Source organism: Falco naumanni, chromosome 8 (genome assembly GCF_017639655.2).
Source record: "Falco naumanni isolate bFalNau1 chromosome 8, bFalNau1.pat, whole genome shotgun sequence".
NCBI classification, from domain to species: Eukaryota; Metazoa; Chordata; class Aves; order Falconiformes; family Falconidae; genus Falco; species Falco naumanni.
Window position 1 is genome coordinate 51,911,751 of NC_054061.1, and position 23,139 is coordinate 51,934,889.

Consider the following 23,139-nt stretch of genomic DNA (forward strand, 5'->3'; position numbering starts at 1 on the left):
CCAGCGCAGTCTGCAAGCCAGCCCATCACAAGTAGCTAGCAGGCAGGGCCTGTTAGCATGAGTGTTGGCTGAGCAGGCACAGAAGCATGGCCTCACACTGGAGTATTTTCTTTCTGGCCAGCCTGAAACCCAAGAAAAGCAAATGTACACTTAGTCGTAGCTGTGCCCATATGCTTCTTGTGTCTCAGTCTCATTGTTTTTATTGCTCTCTTCTTTCTCTGCTCTCCACAAACACTTTTCCCTGTATGCCATTTTTAGTCTCATTAAGCAAAATGTTCCATTTGCTGCCTTATATCCCTTAGTACCAGGTCTACATGGTGCAGGTGATTAGGGTTAGACTTTCTCAGTAATATGGGACAAGATGTAGGCAAGACTGACTCCTGTGTCTCTCTTAAACTCCCTGTGGTTCCAGAGCTGACCTACCTGCCTTCACCTGTCTGCCTTAGCCTCAGTCCATCCCTTAGTCTGCCTCTTAATTCCAATTGGGCTTTATAAGGTTGCTTAATGTTTTTCACTCATTTTGGGTGCATTTCAAATTCAAACTTGGAGTTGCTTCATGTAAGAAGCATTTAAACAAAACATTCAGACATTTTCCCCTTTGTTTTTTTCTTCAGTTGAAGCAGTTCACAGTGAATTGGGAAATTGTTTTGTTTAATTCAAATCCATATTTTGGAGGTGTGTGGGGAAGTAATGGGCTGCCTTCTTGCTCTGCTGCTCAATTATTTAATCACTTCACAAGTGATAATTTAATGAAACATCCAGCCAGTTATCTTGTTTTGGGGTGATTTGGGTTTTTGTGTTTTTTTGTTTTATTGCAGATAATTATTTTCCTTTTATGAACAAGATAGTTTCCTCAGTGTCTGGTTTTCATTTTTAGGGAATAGTCAGCCAACTAACAATCTGACTGGCCAGCACTGATTCCACTCAGCTGGAGATATTTTGCAGTATGTGCTGTCACACAGACCCCACATGGCAACACTTTGTACAACAACCAAAAAAAGACAAGCAGAAGAGGGCATGTGACAGTAAATCCCATAATCTGAAGAGTCCACAGAGACTCTTCAGAGAAGGGAACATTCCTTACGCATGTTACACAAAAGCCCAAAAGGTGATGAGTGACACTTCCCACTTTCATTTCTTTGGGAAGATTCGGTGTCATCACACATGTCTCTACTTTGCCACTAGCGTTTGACAATTTCCCCACAGAAAGTAAAGCACCAGCTCACTCTTTACCATTCTCTGCCTCTTAATGATCAATTATTTTTAATTGGAACCTCTTGCATTGTGCCGAATCTTGAGAGGCCCCCATCAAGATCAGGGCTTTAGCAAGATGGGAACAGTACCAACATGTACATAGGGACAATAGAGACTTTTTTGTCCCAAAGAGCATGATCCTATTTAGAGAAAGGCCAAAAAAGAAAAGGAGGTAAGGGTGATTGGAAGAATTTGCAGACCATGAGCAACTTTGTGAAAAGTATGACAGCTTCCTGACCCCTAGTCTGGTGCCCTGTCTGCTGGCACACACTGCTTCACATTTACTAATAAAAATGTCATTGACTGTGTGGAATTACCTTTAAGGACAAATAAAATAGGCTGGTATTGATACAAAGAACTTTACCAGCTAAATCAGATGCAGCCAGGGATGGATGATGCTGAGGGGTGGAGTTTGTGAAAATAATGGTTATCATGACACAGTCTTTCACAGGCTTATTTTTATGTATATAACTTGTAACTACACCTTTAATGTCTGTGTTGAACTGACCTATTAAGTCTGAGGGCAGTGCTGAAATGCTTACCATAGGACACTTTATTAACAAAGCTAGTTTTAATGAAAATCAGTAGCAGAATGGAAGAGTCATTACAGGAAATTGCTGAGTCTCTTGAGATTGTTTTCTGAGAAACATTTATTTTCAGTACCCATGTTAAGAGGTTTTGATTAAGATTTGATTCAGAATTCAGTGCTGTATGATCTTTACTTGAGGAAAATGAGAGACATGGAGTTAAAGTGTTAGCTCTGTTCATGTTGACTCTGTTAGTCAAATGACAAAAACCTTAAGGAAGCTCAAAGACAGAAGATGAGATCCCTGTCTGTGGGCAGTGATCCAAAGCTCTGTGCCTTCATAACAAAGCAAAACTATCCACCATTTAATTCATCTTTGCAGATAAGAGATTTCTTACCAGAAAAGACAGTTTCTGGCTCACAATAAATATAAAGAAGTGTCTTTTAAATCTTACAGCGTTCAGATCCAGGACTTTGGCTTAGCCTACCATAAAAGCAGAAAGTTGCTGTGGGATTTGGCCTGGGCTCTGGAAACCTAGCCCACCTCCTGTGCCGGCCCCTGCTTCAGAAGAGGAAGACTGTTCAGGCACCGGCTCTGTTTAGCCCCTTTGGGTATGTACGGTTGCAAGTTTGGTCTCTTCCCGTGGTCACTATGAGTTGCTCTAGAGAGGCCAGATCTTTGCCTTCATCTGCTTTGTGCCTGAATTCTGTAGCCATCATGAGAGTTGTTTCTGCAAATCCAATAGCTGATTTACTATCTTCAGAGAGCAGAATGTGTAAAGAAAAACAGTATGAGTAAATCCTCTCTCTAGAAGGGCTTTCTATCCACTCACATAATCCCACTCGGTTCCAGCCTGGTATGCATAGTTGTGTAAGGGTGTCAAATGACATCCCTTTTACTGGCTGTTGGCCCTAATGGAATGCTGCTTTGCACATCTCATAAAGTAAGGACGGGAAATGCTGCCTGAAACTTTTACATTTAGCCATTAATTAAAAAATAAAAAAACAACAAACCCAAAACTGAGAGGCAAAAGCATTACAAATAAGAAATGCTCTTTTCATCATAGATCAAATAAAAGAGATTGCATCTTTACATTTAGTTTTTTACTCTTTTTAAAGACTGACTTTTGCTTTAGATAATCAAAGCTGGCTTTGAACTAGCACACAAAAAATTATTTTTTTCTTTAAAAGTAGCCCTATAGATACATATACATATCACAGCCTTTCATTCTTTTTATGGATGGTTTCCTTTTCTGTGAGAATGTGAAAGTTCTGAGTGATCCAGAGCTCACACAGGCACCACAACAAACATGGAGAACAGGGTTTAAGCACACTATTGCAATTAACACCAGTGTTTAATTAGCATTAGACATGCATTGGGCGAAGGCCTTTTGATTTTCTCTCTTTACCAGGTTTTTGATGAAAGATTTACCTGTATTTGTAAGTTGTAGCTGTTACACTAGCATGCACTCACACGACACATGCGCACACATGCATGCGCATGTATACACACACACCCTGCATGGAAAATTTGTGGAAGGAAGCCATGTCAGACAACTGATCTGATTCATGCTTTAGGTAAATATTTTTGGAAGTAGCACCCTTTGACTGCCTTCCATAAAAGCTCTTATGTTTTTGTTTGTTTGGGGGAGAGACTTGTAACTTAGAGCATGCTTTGATGCATTTAGGAGTCCTTTTTGGTTTGTTGGTTTACTTTATTTAGCAACAAAAACCTGACGTGTGATGAATGTGAATGGGTGCAGAAGTCTCCCACAGGAAAGGGTGGCATCAGGGCAACACACAAATGTTTACCCTGGTCAGCTTAAATGTCTCCATATTTCATTGATGAAAGTGAAAGTACAGTAGTCTCATGCTGTTCCCTGTTGTTGAGACAGGAAAATGCCCAAACAGCCGACTAATCCTTCTACTTGGCCATCTTTAGTAAAGAGAAAGATGTTGTTGGAGGTCATGATGACAGAAAAACTGTTGAGGAACTAAGAGATGAAGTGAAAACATGGCAGGGAGGGTGGGCTCTTACTGCTGAGGGCTTGGATAAAACCTTGGACCACTCTGCTTTAGGCTACTACTATGATGTAGATCCTGCTTGCAGCATGCTGAAGTGAACTGTAATGAGTTAATAAGGGACAGCAGAGGTGTCACAGAAGCTGTTGATAATAACTTTGTTTATAGCATATAGAAAATGAGAAATTGAGTAGTACCGGAAGAGCTAAGCACCCTATAGCACCAGCACAGATGGACCCAAATCCTTCTCTGCTATGCCTAAGCACCAGTATAGCACAAGTCCATTTTGTCTGTAGTCAACAGCTGTTGATTTGCATGCATGCCCAATTCAGTGTAATTTTCTAATTATATATCTTATGTCTTTATACCTTCTCACACCTTATATTTGAGCCCTGGCTAGGGTGATACTCCTATGAAAAATGTACTCAGCCTGCCTATTTTAGATAAGATGTTGGAAAACATACAAATAATTTATTCTAGCTGGTGGTCTTATTTTGGCATTCTCTAGAATGGGACCTACTTGTGAAACAGGCTACAGGACACAGTTCTGACGAGGTATTTATACAAACCCTATTATATTTGTATTTTGTTTCTTCTGATTTTGAGAGTATTTATTCTCACATGTATGTAATATGGGGAAGTGCTACTGTTCCCATTTTATAGACAAGGGTATTAGAGACAGAGATGAGATTTTCTAGTCAATTACCAAGACATGCGCCTGTGAATTTAAGTGCTTATGAAAAGTGCTTTCTATGTACCTGCCTGCATCTTTAGCTGCCTGAATACTGCAGAAAGCCTGGCTTTAAGTGATCTGCCCACCATCTGTGACAGTGCAGGTAATCAAGCACTTGTCTTCCAAATCCTAGATTAGTGCCTACTTGCTATAACACCCTTTTGTGTCCATCTGAGCCAGATAACATATTTTTCTTCTGCTACAACTCCTGTCAGAATTCCCTGTTCACAAGCTTTTTTTGAAGCCGCTCTGTATGTTAGCCTGAGGAAAAGGACAGCACAGTAGGAATAATCTTACTCCTTGCCTGCCCTGAGAATGGCATTGCCTTCCTGCGGATTGGTTTGAGAACAATGCTAGAACTGTCAATACTTCTAGTAAAGCTGGAGGTAGGGGAGAAGTGGGCCTCTTTTTTTCTCCCCTCTTCTTTCTAGTTGTCTAGCCTGGCCTCTGGGATCCTAGTGTTAATAGTAAGGTTATGGCCATGTGATGGGGTTAATTTCCAAGAGCTGTGCAGCCAAGGCCTACTCATATAGACTGCTCCCCTAGGTAGCACACACTGATTTTCCACGTGTATTTGTAAGAGTAACATGCTTAAGCAAAGGCTTGCGTATAATGAACCCAAGTTGTGACACAGTTGGGGCAGCCAAAATGAACAAGTTGTTGCTAGCAGGATTTCCTGACTAATACGGACAAGTGATCCCCCCCCCAGTTTACAATTGTTATTTAAAAATGTGCTCTAGGCCCTGTTTATTCCTGCTTTTTATCCATATTCTCATTTATCCTAGTCCCATAGTTTCCTGGCATGGTTAGGCTGGCTATACAGAGAGGAGCAAGCGATATAGAGGAGTATGTACTCATACCCTGTTTGGGCCTGTCCTCACTGTGCATCATTCAGTCGAATCCTATTTGCCTGCAGCTGTGGTAACGCTGTGCTTGAGCCCAGTCTTTACCTGGGTTAGAATAAAGTGTTGTGCCTTACTTCCACTGATCTGGTTTTGAGACAAGCAATGTCCAGCCACCCAAACTAGGCAACCTTGGGCCTCAGGTTTAAATAGTGTCAAAACCCTTCCCCATCCCCTGACTGTGGAGCAAACTGATTATCTGAGCAGCATTAAACTCCAGTGTACTTATTTTAGTCTTACAGTTTGGGCATCATTTTAGTCAAAATGTGTCAGTTCTAAGTGGGGCATTTGGGAACTTGCCATGCACTGTATTTATTCTCCCAATCCTATATTATCCTGTGCAGTGTTGTAGCTGCCAAAACCACATGCTCATGTTGGCATGAAACAATTGTCCTGATTTATATAGAACAGGCTTGGCAACAGTCAATCTCAATGAACAGTTGTAGTGCTGAAGATTCAGTCGTCTTTTTCCTCTCCAAGCAACAGACTAAATTTCTTTCAGCTGGATTTATGGTTTTAGAAAATAGCAGGAGTAGAAAGCAAGTATGGAGAGCAGAGTGTATATGAAGTACCTGTAAGGTCTGGAAGGAAGTGAAAATGAGATACAGAGGGGAAAAAAAAGGAGTATTTAAGGTACAAGCTAGTAATTTGGTTTCTAAACCCTTGTGAAATTACAAATAATGTTTACTGTTGCCCCTTGGTGAACAGAGTTGTGTGGTTTTTACTTGCATGCAAAGCTATTGGTTGTGGGCAAAGTACTTAAGACAAAAACATTCAATGGGTGGTGTGGGTATTCCACCAAAAATAAACCCAAACAAACACTGACATATTATAAAAGCACTTTTTTTTCTGTGGAGACAAACATTCATTTGCTGCTGCTGCTGCTGCTGCTGCTGCTGCTGCTGCTGCTGCTGCTGCTGCTGCTGTTCTTGAGCTCCAGAACTGTGGAAGCCTTCTGTTTAACCTACCTGAAATAATACTGCTTTCTTCTACAAAGTAACACAAATGTCTCTGAAACTTAAGAACCAGTGTTTATGTATTTTTCATTAAAATGTAGTATATGGTGTAAACTTAACAGGGATATTGATAAATGATAACTATTACTTGCCATGGTCTTGTGAACCAAAAATGCTGCACAGACAAATGCCAAAGGTGAAGGGCAGGAAACTTTTCTTAAGCTTAAAAAAAGTGTTAATAGAAAGGAGATTTAAACATTAGTCAAAGAAAAATCACTTTGCAGTGATTAGCAAAGGATAATTAAGGTTTATTTTTCCTCCTTTTTTTACAGGCAGGTTCACAAAGACATTTTATTAAATTGTACTCCATTATGAAAGTTAACTGCTACTTTGTTATCAGAATGGTGATAGAGATTTTTATTCCAGAAGGCCAGACGCTATCGACTTAAAATTCTCCAAATTGTTTCCACTGTGAGCAAATTCAGTCTTGATGCGAGTCACATCTGCTTAAAAGTGAATAGCAGTTGCTTCTGCTTTATACCAGCATCAAATTTCACCTACAATCTCAAATTTTTAAGATCAACTTAAATCTCAGGTTTTTGATAGTTTTGCATAAGTGACTTTAAATCCAGAAGTACCTAATAGGAAATACTGAAATAAAAACATTCAGCTTTAGTGGTTTCTGGTGGAAATAGAGACATTTCCTTTCAGATATGAATGTCTTGTGATCTAAAAAAAAATAAAGTCTATTTGAGTTTTTCCACATATGGACAAAAAAGTAGCAATCACACCTAAATGCATTTTCTCATCCAGCTAGAAAGGATGGGTAGTGAAGTGAAAGAGCAGGGGGACAGGCTGCCTGCATGAATTGTGGGTTTAGCTGTCCATGCTGTATTAAGGATTAATTGCATGTTTAGTGACACAGCTGTGGCTGCACAGCACAGGGACATCAGTCACACCACTGCTCCCCATCCTTCAGACTGCAAGCTGTTTCAGCCATTCCATCGCTCTGGCCAGCACTCATGGATTAGTGGGAGGAAATGTTTATAGAAAGGTTTAAGTTTCCTAAGTGAGTGGAATGAAATCCCCCTCAGCAATGATCAGCAAGCTCATGTTACGGAGCAGTTTGAAGCAGCCTGACTCGCTGGAAAGCAAAGGCTTTTTCAAAAGTAAACTTGACAAGTGAGTGATTCCGGGGAGCAGCCAGAGGTGTTTTTAAATAAAAGATGTGTTTTTTCTAGAGAGGCAGCGTGAACGGGGCTAGCTCTGAAAAGAACTTTAAATCAGTAGTTTGTTCACTGTAAATGTAAAAGGTTGCGTTTGAGAGCAGTGTCTGAATAAGGATAGTGCCGAAAGTGCAACTATTGCACACTGTGCTCAGTAAGTGAAACAATATTGCAGTGCAACCACAGCTACCATTGGTGCCCAGCTAAGGCATGGTAGTTCTGTGTTGTATAACTTACTGGTACAGCTATAGTTTAAGGCAAGGGAAAGGTGATGAACCCAATAAATAGGCTGAAATCAGTGCGAGAGAAAAGCTGGAAACTATCATTTCACAAGTGTAGAATTCTGTTTGGTGGGGCCCTTTCCATGATTGCAGCAACACAGCTTGAAATCTAAACATTCATTTCAGTTTAAAAAAATGACAAAAATAGACCATTCTAATTGAAGCTATCAGCTTTGAGATGACTGTGATAAGAAAAGATGTAGGCTTTGGACTAGCTATTAAGAATAAAGTAAAATTCATCTGAACAAAACTGGAGATAGCCAAGGTGCAGGGAGGATGAAAGAGCCAGTTGAAAATATTGCCTTTCAAAAGCTATTGAAAAGGACCTGGTCATTAGTGTTTCCCAAAAAACACTCCACCTGTCAAAGCGAGGATTTCATTTACAGCACGTGTAGCACCCTCCAGTTCTCAGTCTCACAGTCCCTTTAGAATGGGAAGAGAGCATTATCCTTGTTTTCTAGATAAGGAAAACTGGTTTATCAGCTTGCCCTCAGCAAGAGACAGAGCCTGGAAGAAAACTGCTAGGATGCAAGTACCTAAAGTGAGGGCAAAGGTTTGAAATGATCTCAAAATGTGGCCTGTTTTGAAGGGCCTGTATTCAAGAAAGGCCAATTTTCAAGTCACAGCTGAGTTTCTGGTCAGTATATTCACCCAAAAGTCTCTTGCATCTCCAACAACAAAGTATAGGGGAAGACACCACTCTCAGAGCTGCCCCCCTTTATAACCGGCCAAGTGTTCAAAGACTGAAAGAACTTCAGTGGAGCCCTTGTATTAAAAATTATTTATTTAGTGATCTGTACATGGGATGAAGCAGGGCCTCATACAGACCTTCAAAAAAAATCAAGTAAAAACATAAATACATTTTCTTACAAAAAAATGAGATTTACAAAATATACATACTGCACTTGTCTTGTCCTACACGTTTGGTTTTTTTCTTCCACATGCCCATTATAAAAGACAAAAACCCAAGCCCTGCAAGTCTGAAATCATATCTACTGAAGGATTTGGCTGATGGGCCCATTTCTCATGCCCAGACTACTGGTATGCCCTCAGACAGCAGCAGTTTGCCCCCTCACCCTGAACAGGTTTTTTCTTTAAGTTTCATTCCATACTTTCTTCCCCCAAAAAAACAAAGAGCAGCTATAGGGTGGAGGCTTGCTAGAACCCCAGAATTTCCTGTTTTGTCCTTAGGCAAGAATATACACACACACATATACTTATAAAAACAACCCTTCAGTGAATATAAAGGTAAAGTAGTACACAAAAAATAAAATATGAACAAGTCAACATAAAAATTTCAGAAGAGAAAAATCTGTCACATTTCAAAAAGAAAACCAATGCATTTGACGATTAATTTTTGAATGTCTTTCCTTCCAAGACGTGATCACTGGAAACTTAACGAGCTGTATTTTAGCTGAAATAAGAAGGCTCCTCACTTGCAGTAACTGCTTGCTTTAAAACCCCAGCCCCAGCCCCCTCCTGCACCACGAGTCATTGCCATGCAGTTCAGGGAACCTGAGGGGCAGGCAAGGGTCCATCTGAGCCAACAGGATTCCTCCTCTCGCCAGAAGCCGGCTGTGTATTGACTTTACCTGCAGCGAGCTCACTGCAAAGCAGGAGAGAAAGCAGGTTTATGTGAAGGAAAGAAAAAAAAATAATCGTATCTTTAACATTACGTATTTTAACGGCTCTTGTTTTGGCAGGTGCTCTCGGTTACGCTCTTCTTGCCCTCTAAGTCTTGCGTTTCCTTCAGCTTAGAAAAGCGACCCATATTGAACGGTAGGAAAACATCCTGCCTTCTCCTTTTTTCATAAAAGGAATGCTTATTTCTGCGAGCTCCTCACATCCAAGGGTGAACCTCAACGACTTCTTTTTGTTAGTTTGCCCATAAAAACCGATCCCATGCTTATGCCTTTCTACATAGAAAACACTTTTGTTCCCCCCTTTGTCTCCTAGAACAAAGGCAAGGGGGGAAAAAGCCTTCTGCTGAAAAGCAACAAGTCATTTCTTTTCAGGGTGTGGAACGGCAACCCCCTCCTTCCCCACAGCAGCAAGAACAACAGACCAAGGGCCGAATTTTCACTTTAAAACAATTACAACAGGTATCACTGAGGTAAAAAGGAACTTGTGAGTTGACAGAACAGAGGCATCTCACCAGCACACGCTCTGGGCTGTAGCTGGCTGTGCAGTACTCACGTGATTGCTCCGCCGAGCTGGAAGGAGCAGGCAGTAAGCTCAGGCTCGGGAGTTACCCTGCCTGAGCCGCAGTTTGACCCCAGCAATTCAGAAAGGGCTCGGCTACTTCTCGGCAGAGGCAGCTCGACAGATCTGGCTTCCCCTCCCGCTGGTCCAAAGCAAGGCAGGCTGGCTTTAGCTGGGTTAGGTTTTTTCCTGCACGAGAGGAGTAAGGGGACTTCTTGTGAGTGAAGGACTCTCCCATCCCACCAGTGGCCTCTTTCTGTGTTCTTCCATTTAGCTGGGCATAAGCACCACCGGACACAGTCCATCAGATCCTTTATGCAAAGATTATCTTATTTTTTTTCCCAGACCCTCTGGGAGGAAGAAAAAGTTTGGAAAAGCCTCCCTTCCTCCCTCTTCAGGGAGCCATTGCCATCCTCTTCTGCTGAGTATCCCTCTGCTCTGTGTGTGTGCATGCGTGCATGTGTGTGTGTGTGCCAGAGGGGACAGAGGGGTCTCATACTGCCGTCTCGCCTTTGCTGCCACTGCTGAGTCTGTGGTAGAAGCGTCGCCAGGACTGAAGGGTTTTGCCAGACCAGATCCAGAAGCCAGTTGTGATCCCAACAATCATGGTCATGAGGTACTTGATCATGAAGACTGTGAAATCTGGGCTCATAGGGGCAAAGTGGCTCGGACAGGGCACAGCATAGGTTTTGCAGGTCTGGAGGAGCCATGTCTTCTCCCAGGTGCCACGGAAGGCCTGCTCGTAGAAGTAACATGCCAGGACAATGGTGGCAGGCACTGTGTAGAGGACACTGAAGACACCAATGCGTACCATCAGCTTCTCAAGTTTCTCTGTCTTGGTGCCATCATGCTTCATGATGGTACGGATGCGAAACAAGGACACAAAGCCAGCAAGCAAGAAGGAAGTGCCAATGAAGAGGTACACAAACAGGGGTGCCAGCACAAAGCCTCGCAGTGAGTCCACGCTGTAGATGCCTACATAACACACCCCACTGAGTACGTCCCCATCGACCTGCCCCATGGCCAAGATGGTGATGGTTTTGACAGCGGGCACAGCCCAGGCAGCCAGGTGGAAATACTGGGAGTTGGCCTCGATGGCCTCGTGGCCCCACTTCATGCCAGCAGCCAGGAACCAGGTGAGCGACAGGATGACCCACCAGATGGAGCTGGCCATCCCAAAGAAGTAGAGGATCATGAAGAGGATGGTGCAGCCTTCTTTCTTGGTGCCTTGGGCCACAGTGCGGTAGCCATCCTCAGAGAAGCGCTCCAGACACACCACCCGCTCCTCCAGCAAGAAGCCTGCCGCATAGGCCACTGCCACCATGAAGTAACAGCCTGAGAGAAAGATGATGGGCCGCTCCGGGTAGCTGAAACGGCGCATATCCACCAGGTAGGTGAGCACGGTGAAGAGGGTGGAGGCACAGCAGAGCACAGACCACACGCCCACCCACAGCCGCGCAAATCGCACCTCTGCCTCCTTGAAGTACATGAGCCCGTTGGGCCGGGCTGGCTCACAGGGCGCCCCGCAGTCCCGCTCCCCCAGGAACCGGTAGCCCAAGTAAGACGGCACTTTGAGTTGCCGGGGGCAGGAAAAGGAGAAGCCGGAGGGGGGCTGTGGTGGAGTGAGGAAGTCGGGGAGGTAGCCAGCCGTGGGGTGGGCAGTGGCCCCCCGGCCTGCCGCGCTGCCAGGCCCCGGCGGGGCGTCCGACGTGTTCTGCCCCACGCAGATCTCGCCCGCGCCGTGGACGGGGAAGTTCTCGCAGCGAAGCCGCTCTGGCCACTGGAAGCCAAACTTGTTCATGAGGGCCTCGCAGCCCTGGCGGGCCCGCTCGCAGAGGGAGCGGCAGGGCGGAATGGCCTGCTCCAGCACGGTGCACACCGGCGCGTACATGGAGCAGAGGAAGAACTTGAGCTCGGCCGAGCACTGCACCTTGACCAGCGGGTAGAACTGGTGCACCTCCAGCCCCGCGTCCTCCTGGTTGGTGTGGCCCAGCAGGTTGGGCAGGATGGTCTGGTTGTAGGCGATATCCGTGCAGAGCGGGATGGAGATGGGCTGGCAGAAACCGTGGTCCGGCACGGAGATGCCCTTCTCGCCGTGGTACTGCTGCGCCGCCGCGCCCGCGGGGGTCCCCAGTAGGGCGGCCAGCAGCGCGGCCAGTCCTAGCAAGGGGCAGCCGCCGGCGGCCGCTCTGCTACAGCCTCCTCCAGCCCGCATCGCCGAGGCGGCCGGGGGCCTGGGGAGTCGCCGAGAGTCCTTCAGAGCCGGGCGGCGCAGCGCCCCAGGGGCATCAGAGCCCAGAGGGCGGCGGCAGGGCCCGTTCCGCGGGGCAGGGGCGCGGCGGCGGCTCCCGGGAGTGCCGCGACGTTCTGCCTGCGCCCCGGCGGGTCGGCGCTGGCAGCGCGGCGTCGCGTCCCTCGGCGAAAGTTTCCGGAGCTGCTCCCGCGGCGAGGAGACGGGAGACGCGGGCGAAGCTCCGGCCGGCTCTGCGCAGGGTCCCGCGGCGGCAGCGAGGCGGAGGCGCTGCTCCCCGCCCGGCTGCGGGGATTTAGGTTACGGCTAAACGGATTATTACCGCGCCCGGCTGAGCCGTGTATTTTACTCCGGGGCTTAAATAACTTTTAAAATCCAATTACTGCGCGATCCTCCCCGCGGCTCGGCTGGGCTCCGCTTCCGACGGGCGCCGCTGCAGGCTGTGCGTCCGGGGCAGCCGCGCGCCTCCCGCTCCGCCCGCGGCCCCGCCGCCACCGCCCGCACCGCAGCTCCCAGCCCGCGGCCGCGCCGGCACAAAAAAAAGACACATATACGCGCGGGCGCGCCGCGGGGCCCCGCCCCCGCCGCCGGCCCCATTCACAAACCGCGCCGGGGGCGGGGCCTCGAAGCGCCCGCCCACCAATCGCCGCGCAGGGGGCGGGGCGGTTGCGGGGAGAGGGGGGGGAGGAGGAGGAGGAGGAGGAGGAGGAGGAGTCGTCCGCACCGGGGCGGGGGTGGGGGGGAAAGTTGCGAACAACTTTTTCCCATCCCCGCCGGGGCGGGCCGGGCCGGGGGCGGCAGGAGCCGCCCCGGGCCACCCACCCCCCCGCGCTGCAGGGCAGAGCCGGGAAGGGAAGGGGGGGGCCCAGCCAGCCAGCTCGCTCAGGGTGGCCTGAGCAAACTAAAATTAACAGGCTGCTTTCTGAGCAGGCTTTGAACATGCAAACAGCTGCCTGTGCCCAGAGTTATTAAAAAAGAAGAAAAAAAAAGGGGGGGGGCGGTGTAAGCAGCGCCCGGGTACATTTGCGGAATGAGCCGATTGCGTTGTCGGGATGTTCGCGTCTGTGCGCCATTGCCTTCCCCAGCGTGGGGGGTTTGATTTGTTATCGCAGCATGACCGTTGCTTTTTGCTGGCAGAATAAACGCTTTATTCATGCAGATCTAAGCTTTAGCAGGGGGAAGGCAGCTTTTTTTTTTTTTTTTTTTTTGAAACATCCGGTGTTACCTAAGCAAAGAGGAAAAATTTTGAATTCCCATCTGCACTGCTGCAACCCCTTAAGAGACTCGGAAAGTCTGTAAAAAAGCAGCAGTTCCTCTGTGGAATTGCTCTGCGTTGCTGCAAGAGAGAAAATGGCACAGGTCAGGAGAGGGCTTTTACCAGCCTGCCAGGTGATGCTGAGCAGATCTAGAGCTAGACCAATGTACATTTGCTAAGGACAGAAGTGTGGGTTTTGCAGCATAGCTGTGTTTTTAGGTACATCACCAAAACACGGGTTGCTGGAACCATCTAGCCTCGGGAACATGCAGGCCGAGGGCACTCAGCAGCACAGGAAGGGTGTGCTCAACAAAAGCCCTGCAAAAATGCCTGCTTTTCCCTCATACTGGCCTATGAGAGCCTGTGGTCAAAGACAGGCTTGGGCCAAGTATTATTTAACCTACCCCATCCCTTCCTCTTGACGACCCCTGAACTGTACTATTAAAATTCTTGCTTTTACTGCTTTGCTAGGGATTGTGCTCCTATTAGGGACTAAGCAAATACACCGATCTGTACCATCCTCCAGGGCAGTTCAAGAGCGCACAGTTTGGCTCGGGGAACTCCAATAGCAATTGTTGAACAAATGTTTCCCATATCCTCTCCTGCTCATGAACAATGTGTCCTCATGCCAGTAAGACCATGTTACAGCTTTTGTTACATTTGTTAAGAGAAGTTGACAGTTATAAACAGGCTTACTAAAATAAATGTGTTCCTCTAAAAGTTGACACGTTTTTTAAAATAATACTGTGTTCTCCAAAATATGTATGGGCAGGACTAGCTACTCATGAATGCAACAGTTGCTTCTGGAAAAGTAATAAGTTCTTTCTTCATTCTCAGCTATAGCTGTTCAAGACTGCCTTAGAGGATTTTCAGTTTTTCAGTTTGTTAAGGCTTGTTACCTGAATTGCTTACTTTTCTACACCTAGTGACTAAGCAGGTTTTTGTGATACTCTTCAGCTAAATAACCTCCCATGGTACAAACATACATGAACTCGTCTATTGTTTGTTCTTTGGCTGTTCATAACCTTCAAAAACATTACTCTTTCCAGTTGTTAGGTATTTTCTTTCCCTCCTCATCCCATCTTTCTGTAACACTCCATGAACTGTTGAGTCACCTATACTCAGAGCCTCTATTTTTCATTCTGGCTTATATGACTGACTTCATCTGCAAAACATTTTGTGATATTCAGTATGAAAAACTTTGGATAAAAGGAGATGTTTCACTGGCAGGCATTGACAATGCAGAGACAGTAAAGCAACTGCAAACTTCCTGCCCCATGCGTTGCTTCTTCTGATTTCTGTACATAGAGGCAACTCCAGAGCTAGTAAAATTGTATTGCAAGAAACTATCTTTCAGCAATAGGAAGACAGTGACAGAAAGTATTCAGAGTAAGGATTGTAAAATCAAGTTGCAAGACTTTAACTGGGTATTTATTTACAAGACAGGGCAGGTGGCGTCAGTGGTTCCCCCTGCTTTCTACTGGTCTCATTTGTTAAAGTCATTCATCTGAAACATGGAGCACATGAAAAAAGATGATTGGGAGCTCTGGTACGTGATACACACTTATGAACATAATGTAGAATCAGACTGAAGCAAAAGGAAAAAAAATGTGGAAGGGTAGGCAGAAAGGAAAAAGGAAGGAAAGCAGTATCATAGATTATTTCTTATAGAGATAAGAAGAGAGTAAACTTATCACATGGAATGATGCTGCTAGGCCATGCCAGATGGCAGGAATGTGCAACAGAAAGAACTGAGATGGAGGAAGAAAGTCTGCTAGGCATGTTACCAGATTCCGAGGTGGGGTTTTTTTCCTATTTAGACCCAGTGGGTGATGGAACACAATCATTGAGACAGGCAATGGCAGTCTCAAAATGACAGATTATGGCCTAAGGCAATCACAGGCTCCTAAGTCAGCTAGGACATCCTGACAGCTTTTTCAGGGGACAACACACATGAAAAAAAAAAAAAGAAAGAAAAAAAAAAAAAAAAAAAAAAAGGAGCAGCAGTAAAATCCAGGATTCTGGAACACAGGTTACCCCAAAGCATCCAGAACCTCTGTGAGCAGCATCAGCCACATTTCAAAAGGCAGCAGACTTGTGCTTGTCTCCTGTTTTTACCTCAATCTAAATTCACGAGTGTTAGCCTGCAAAATTACTTAAATTTCCTCACAACAGGAGGGATTCTCATCAGCCCGTAAGCACAGGCAGCCACTGTTAGCCAGGTCATCAGCCACCCAGAACAAATGTGCTGTGCAAGACTTTGCAGCGTCTGAGAAAATATCTATTGTAACCACATAGCAGTTAAAAAGGTTTTCTCTAAAAATCTGCTAACTGCTAGTGTTCTGAGTACGCTGCATGGTCTGTCAACAGTAAACTTTCACAAGCAAAGCCCTAGCAAGTCCGCAGTACCAGAATAAATTTAGTTTCAGGTATTGGTAGCAACTCTGGAGCTGTCTGACTAGACTACTGTGCATAAGGAGGAATTGTTAGGAACAAACAATAATCTGTCTTTTTAAACATTTAAAAATAAATCCAGTTCAACTTCCAAGCTAAATCAGAGTGAGGAGCAGCATCCCTACATGATGTCTTTTCCTGCTGTTTTAAAACCTCCTTAAATGGTGCCAATATAATTTTCCTTGTTTCCTATCCCATCTGATAGAAAACTCTTCCCATGAGGGGAGGGAAATCAAAACAAAACACCCCCTCCCCACCCCACCACTTATTTTGGGTGCCTGAGGGTGAACATTTTCAGATTACCTGTTGCAAGGCTTCCAATCCTCCTGCCCTCAGAAGAACAAAGGCCATCGCTTACCCTCTCTCCTTCCACTCTTGCAGGAACTTGGTGGGCCCCAGTGGCTGTCCTGCTAACCAGCACTGCCAACACCTTGGTGTAACCACCTGAATTGTGAGATTTGTCCCAGTTACATTTAGCAAATAACTTCCATGACACTTTTAGCCTCAACATTTTGAAGCATACTTACATATAGTCTTACATGATCAGGCAGGCTATTGAGCTAAGAACATAAAAATTTGCACTCCCTAAAGCTTACTGGGGAAATGCCAGGAGCCTGGGGGGAAATGATGCATTTGCCTATTTTACATAATGATTTACATAATTAGAAACAAAATAAGTTCACAGTATTTATCTGCTTGCATTTCTATCAGTCTGATAGATTACTCTAAATTGTATCTTGTCTGAGCTCAACAAAGAAATCTAGTCTTTCTGTAATGAGGTGAGAGAGCCTGGTATTTCACAGGCAGGGAGTGGGAAAGGCAAGCCCCTGCCCCCCACCATGGAGGCTTAATTTGAAATTAGATTGAAGACATAAGAAACTGATTGAAGAGCATATGGGGAGGGCACAGGTGACAAAAGGAAGGGGATACTGCTGGAGGGGATGTGGTTTCCCACAGTGAGAGAGGTAAAAGCTGGTTGCATCATGGATTTGTAAGATAATTATTAGCTTATGAAGTAGTATCCCAAAGGATAGAGAGAAGCAGCACTGCCTTCCACATTTATGATCAAATTGGGGAAAACATTAGGAAACATTCACAAAGATGGGCTATCAGGCTGATGATTGCTTTCATCTCCCAGATCCATGAATAAGAAAACAAAACCTGAAGTTGATCTGTTCATCCCCACTCAGCAGTTTAGTGAGATCAGTTGCATTTTAACCCTTCTGTGAAACTTTGAATTCCCCTGTTTCTTTAAAATTAATTTAACCTGCTTTCTCACAATTTTAGGGTTGCAGAAGCCCTTTGGTATAGAATTCAGGCAGTCCCTCCCTATTTCACTTTCTTAAGCTAGGTGCTTTTTTAACAAGACAAATTCTCTGCTGTATTATCAGCCAGGCCCTGTCATCTGCATGTCTGGGTGCAGTGATATTGCAGTATGAAGAAGGGAAGCTTCCAGAGGCAGTGAGAAAAGATGTCATTCGTGTCTGCTGTCTTCGTTCCATCAGTGGGGAAGATCTCACTCTGAGATGAACCTGGATGTAGCCCATGCATTCTTACTTTCTGGTCCTTTAAATCTTAAAAGACGCTTCTGTCCTGGCACAATGCTTGGACACTTCCCAGACTGCTGTAGCTGATTTTGGCTGATTTCATCTACACTGGGATAAGTGACATATTAGCCTGGGCAGCACTGTGAGCAGAACCACTTGGGACGGAGCTGTCCCAGGCTCCTTGAGCCGGCAACCTTCTCATGGATGCTGCCTCATGGGTGCTCCAGTTTATCCTGAGTGTCTCCCAGTGCCTGTCAGAATGACTCACAGGTCTGCAAAGGTCTTTAGCAGAGTTACTCCTTGCTTTATAACCCTAAAAGTGTTACAGATCCAAACAAAAATACATATACCCTCCCCTGCTTGCTCTCACCACCACGGAACATTTTTCAGGAGTTTGGCTAGTGTCTTATTGTGGTTCAAGCTCCCCTTCCCAGAATATTCCTCCAGACCTCTCTTCCAAACCATGGATCCTTGACCTAGTCTAGATGCTCTGTCAGATATCCCTTTTCCTCCAAAAGGTAGTGAGGTTTTTCCTTCTGTGGGATTCCCCTGTTCTGTAAATCTCCCTTCAGTTTCCGAGGCCAAAGACAAGTGCTAACACCTGATCACTACGTTGTTCCTGAAGGAACTGCACAATTACAAAGCCCAGCTGTCGGCAGAAAAGCTAGAGAAAGCTAATTCTCCCTCCTTCAGCCAGGCCGTTCTATATAGCTGTCCCATTTCTATAGCTGCCATTAAGGTGACCCCAGTATCTTACCCAGGAGCATTTCTGCATGCAGCTCTAGCAGCGCAAGGCTGAATTTAATGAAAACCAGCCAAGATTCTGAAGTTTGTGCATGAATCTCCCATCACAATATTTGTGAACACTGAATTATGTTCTGCTTCCAATACCAGGGTTGGTGTGGACATAGTTACGGGACATAGTGACTCTGATCACTCTCCTGTTGATACCCTTGGATTGTGGGGGATACAATGGTCAAATACATTGTGCTATGTCTTTTGTCATTTATGCCTGACCTTGTTTCAATTTCATCTTTATATAGACTCATCTATTTGAGATTGTATCTTAAATCCTCTTTAATGCACAGACCAAAGGCTTGCACTTGTCCTGTTTGATTTGATGGGTAAGGTTTCACTTGTTTCAGTGGAAACAGAGCAGCATACTCATCAAAGCCTCAGACTCTGTTTATATAGGAAGAAGAACCGGATTTAGCCCAAAATAAGAGATGGGAAAGACCCATTATATCATTTAGCCCCTGCTATTACATATGCTAGTGGTGTAATTAGTCTAATTTTAAATGCCTTGAATGATGGGACTATTCCATCTCTCTTGGGACATGGTTCTGTCATCTAACAATCATATTGGCAGGAAGCCACTGCCTGATGTTCAAACAAATGGTTTATCTTTGCTTGGTTAAGACTCACTAAAGATGAGTGCAGCCTCCAAAAATATGTTGTTTCCAAAGCTTAGAAAACAAGGGAAGAAGAGCTGTTACTCAATACAGAATTTGCCAGATGTCTAAAGAGGCTAAGGAATTCATAAGCCTCTGTTTACAAAATCCTCTCTCCTCCTCCCATGAATGCTTAAATTACCAATCACTGCTACCATCCTATGTTTAGGGTAAAATTTCCTTAACTGATTCCACTTCCAAAATTGGATTGGAAAGAGAAACAAACATTTTAATTACTTTTATTTTGCCTCTTCCTGATGGGCTTGCACAAGTTAACCCTTGTCCTCCACAATTACAGTTAAACTCTTAAACAGAATTGTTTCTTCCTTTGGTTGCAATCATACCCCGGATACCCACTTGCCAAGGTGGTTCTCTACTTCGAGTCCGCACAAAGGTTTGCTCTGTGGGGCTACTGCCTGCTGCATACCTGCAAGCCCTGGAGTGGGGTGATGCTGCTGTATGGAGAATTTCCTTTTCCATGAGAGCCCCAGGCAGTTGTGACCCAAAGTGCATTGCAGTGAAGCAGTGATGTTAAGGAAAAGGGGCAGAGGGCTAGTGCCAATGCCTACAGAGAGCTCTCCAGAGAAACTAGGGCCATGAGGTTTGTGGACCAGCATCACATGCTCTCCTTTACCATTTTTTAACCAGTCATTGCTAAACTATGGTTTGTACTTCAGTGTCAGCATGCACTGACTGGACTCTCTTGGAGCAGGGACCGGTGGTACTCTGAATGGTGCTGGAGATACTAAGCTGATTTCCTTCTGTGGAGGGGCTGGGGGAACCAGAAAGCAGCACTTCAAATAAGCTCCCTCCTCATGGAGTCTCTGAAGGGAATGAGGGCCCATTTTCTTAATTACATGTTCATTAGTATGTTTAGTGCTCTCCTCCCTCTCTTCCCCCAGCCCTGCCACCTGGGAGTTCCTACTATGTTACTGGAAAGCCACAGAGGTTTATTTAAATACCACATAGTCAGATTGGAATGAAAAGCTATGAAGCTTCCTCTCTTTAATACTTTTTGAAATTATTTATGGGCTATGCTTCTTGCCTACGTAGAAGGTGCCTTCTGAGATTCCTGCAAGTCAATGCAGAAATAGCTGTTTGAATTGAGCAATAATTAGAAGCATATGGAGCAAAGCAAAGCATCAGAGAAATCCCATTCTGCTAAAGAAACACTGCTGTCTGAAATAGATTTCCACTGCATGTAACATTTTCTCATATGGCTAAAAAGAAATAACATCCTATGTCTGGTTTGCACCTACCAAAGCTGGGATATTCAAAGTAACATCTGTAATTTTGCTCTGAATTCAGTCTAATACCGCATGGTATTTGCAGCCCCTGTGTTTGCCTGGACCACAGTTACAATTTCTTTTCTTTCCTAGACCTCAGAACAAAGGAGATTCAGCTTCTTTTTATGAATGCATGTATACTTGTATTTAATATTTTTTTCTCAGTCTTTGGTTTTGGTTTGGGGTTTTTTAAATGATATAAAATGCTGAGGAAATGTTTGTGAGTTAAGACATGGTTTTAATCTTTTGTAATCCACAGGCTCAGTCTGGGGAAGGTACTCAGAACTCTCAAATCCTAATTTGCTGCCAGACTCTTAGGTGCTTGATGTGGTGGATTGTTTCACTCCTGACTTCTAAAAATAGCAGGTCCTGCTCTTGTTGCTCCTTCAGATCATCCCTTTGAGTTTAGAGATAACTGAAAAATCTCTGCACCTCAAGGGGAGACATACAGCACCAAAGCTGAAACTTTAACTCTCTATTTCTCATTTGTTTTGCTTACACAAGTACAACTGGATGTGGTTTGCTGTGGGGCTTTTGTTGAACCATACTGTTAGGGTGAGATGATTTTCTTTCAGTGATTATAACTTACTGACCTGATAGCTAGCCATAACTATATTTCAGTCAGCTGCTACACATGTACAGTAAAGCCATGGTTTTAATGATGAACTTGTTTAAATTTAAGCTGCATTTGTCAAAAGGCGGGATCCCTATTACAATGTAATGGAGTATCCAGTAGCTATTTTAAAAAGCAACAGTGTTTTAAAATTGCAGATACAAAATATCTCTGAAAATGTAAATATGGAAACTCTAAAGTGTTCAGTGCTTGTGCTTCTTAAGATGGCTTATGGACAGGTTTGAGGGTTTTGCCTGAAGCAGAAGTTACTCCTAGAAAAAAAATCCAGTTTTGAAGGAAATCATAAATGTTGGCAGGTTACTGTTTTGTTTCTGATGTGATTGAGCAGGCATGTGCTGGGCTCAGCAAGGCCGTGGCGTTTGCCTGCCCCACAGTGCTCTTCTGACGGCGCTCAGGGGAGTTGTGCAAGTCGAGCAGGGGCTGGTCTTGCCGGTGTGGTGAGGAGCAAGCGTCATGGCAAGACCTGTGGTGTAGGAAGTGATGCTGGGAAGGCAATAGGTGGCATTCCTCTGTTTGACCCTACCTCCCAGCCCCATGCTGCTGTAGGTGCAGGGTTTTGCCTGGGGTGTGAAAACAGATTCCAGCTGCTGATAGCTATTAAAATGCAGTTGCAGAAGTAAAGGCATTAATGCTGGTGTCTTTGCCGAACTCCTACTGGTTTATTTTTGTAAAGGCTGTTGTGAGTGGTGTCAGAAAATGAGACCTAATATTAAAACAATGACTTTCTGGGCAAAGCATAGAAGTCCTCCAGTAGCATCTTAGAAGTTGCTCCACATGGTGATAGTGGAGGAGTGCTAATCCTGGAAACTGCATATGGATATTGATAGCATTTTTTTAAGGTCAATCTGTGGGCATTTGTGAGGTGCTTCAAATCATTTTAACCTGGATTTGAATGAGAGCTTCGAAATTTGCTCAACAGTTTTCCAGAGAAGGGCTCTGTTTTCCAAGTATTTCTAAGGCAGCTGTGCTTAGAACATTGAAGATCTAAAAATTCTCTGGGTGAAGCCAGCCTCATGCTAGGGAGGCAATAGGTCTCTGAAATGTTATTATCATTGTTATTATCCAAGTGCAGCGTTGGTGCTTTCCTAGACATAACAGTAAAGGCATTTGCTGCCCAATGAGATCTTATTAATGCAGATTCTCATTGTGGTAGAGAAGGGTGTTGACTCATGAAACAGCCTGTGGAAAGTGGGACAGCTGAAGTGGTGATTGTCCCCCGCTGGTCCCCCTGCCCTGTGCCAGGGATTGCTGCCTCCAGGGCAAGGACATCTGCATGCAACTCAAAGCCATTCTAGGACTGCAGTTGCATGGCCCACTGTGTTACAGCGGTTCAGGTTTGGCACCGGCTTGCTTTCCCCCTTTTTGGGCTGCAAACTGAGGTAATTCCTGGAGCCATATTACTTTTGGCCCAGAGGTCCCTGTGTGAGTGGCAGCATCAGCCATTTCCAGGAGAGCAGCAGGGCACAGCAGGGCAAGGGGGTGGGAGCTGCTGCAGCCATCTGATTTTCATCTGTCTGTGACTCAACACTCCCTGACCACAAGGGTCAGCTCTTTGTGAGTAAAGTCTATAGGTGTTGCTCCGTAGATATTATACAGATATGGTGAGTTTGGACTCTTTGAAGCAACTTGAGCAGGTGAGTAATAACTACTCACCAGCTTCAAAATTTGCTCAAGAGTTTTCCAGAGAAGAGCTCTGTTTTCCAAGTATTTCTAAGGCAGCTGTGCTTAACATTGAAGATCTAAAAATTACATTTGTTTCAAAAGCGTATCTTAAAGCTGTTTTTTGGTTTTGTGGTTTTTTTTTGTTTTTGTTTTTTTTTTTTTTTTTAAGTGAGACTGACTGTCCTTTTAAGACATTCTCAGATTCTGGGTGCCCACCACCAGGGCCATGGGTAGGGGGAAGACCCAAGCAGCTTCTGACCTTCTTCAGAGGTACTTATTCACCCCAGGCAAGTTGCTCTTGAGCTGCAGCTGAAGCCTGGCAGCCCACAAGCAGTATTTTGCTAGAAGGATTCCCTAGGGTCTGAGGGCTTGTTTCCTAACAGGGCCAGCTAAAAAAACCCCAGAACTGGCGTGAGGGTTGTATAAAACTTTGTTATTGCTTTTGTCCTTCTTGAAAAGTACTGATTTGAAAGTACATATTTTTTGCAGTACATTTT

At 44.8% G+C, this 23,139-nt stretch overlaps 1 protein-coding gene across 1 annotated transcript; it reads right to left on the minus strand.

Moving 5' to 3' along the window:
* Nucleotides 1-8,666: 8,666 nt before the first annotated feature.
* On the minus strand, nucleotides 8,667-12,877 carry FZD7 (frizzled class receptor 7). The gene is made up of 2 exons (XM_040604571.1): nucleotides 10,097-12,877; nucleotides 8,667-9,506 (listed from the first exon to the last, which is right to left on the minus strand). The coding sequence occupies exon 1, from the start codon at nucleotides 12,315-12,317 to the stop codon at nucleotides 10,596-10,598; it is 1,722 nt and encodes a 573-aa protein (XP_040460505.1). The 5' UTR covers nucleotides 12,318-12,877; the 3' UTR covers nucleotides 8,667-9,506; nucleotides 10,097-10,595.
* Nucleotides 12,878-23,139: the final 10,262 nt, after the last annotated feature.

Coding starts and splice junctions, on each gene's coding strand:
- FZD7 (XM_040604571.1), bottom strand. CDS start 12,317: ATGCGGGCTGGAGGAGGCTGTAGCAGAGCGGCCGCCGGCGGCTGCCCC.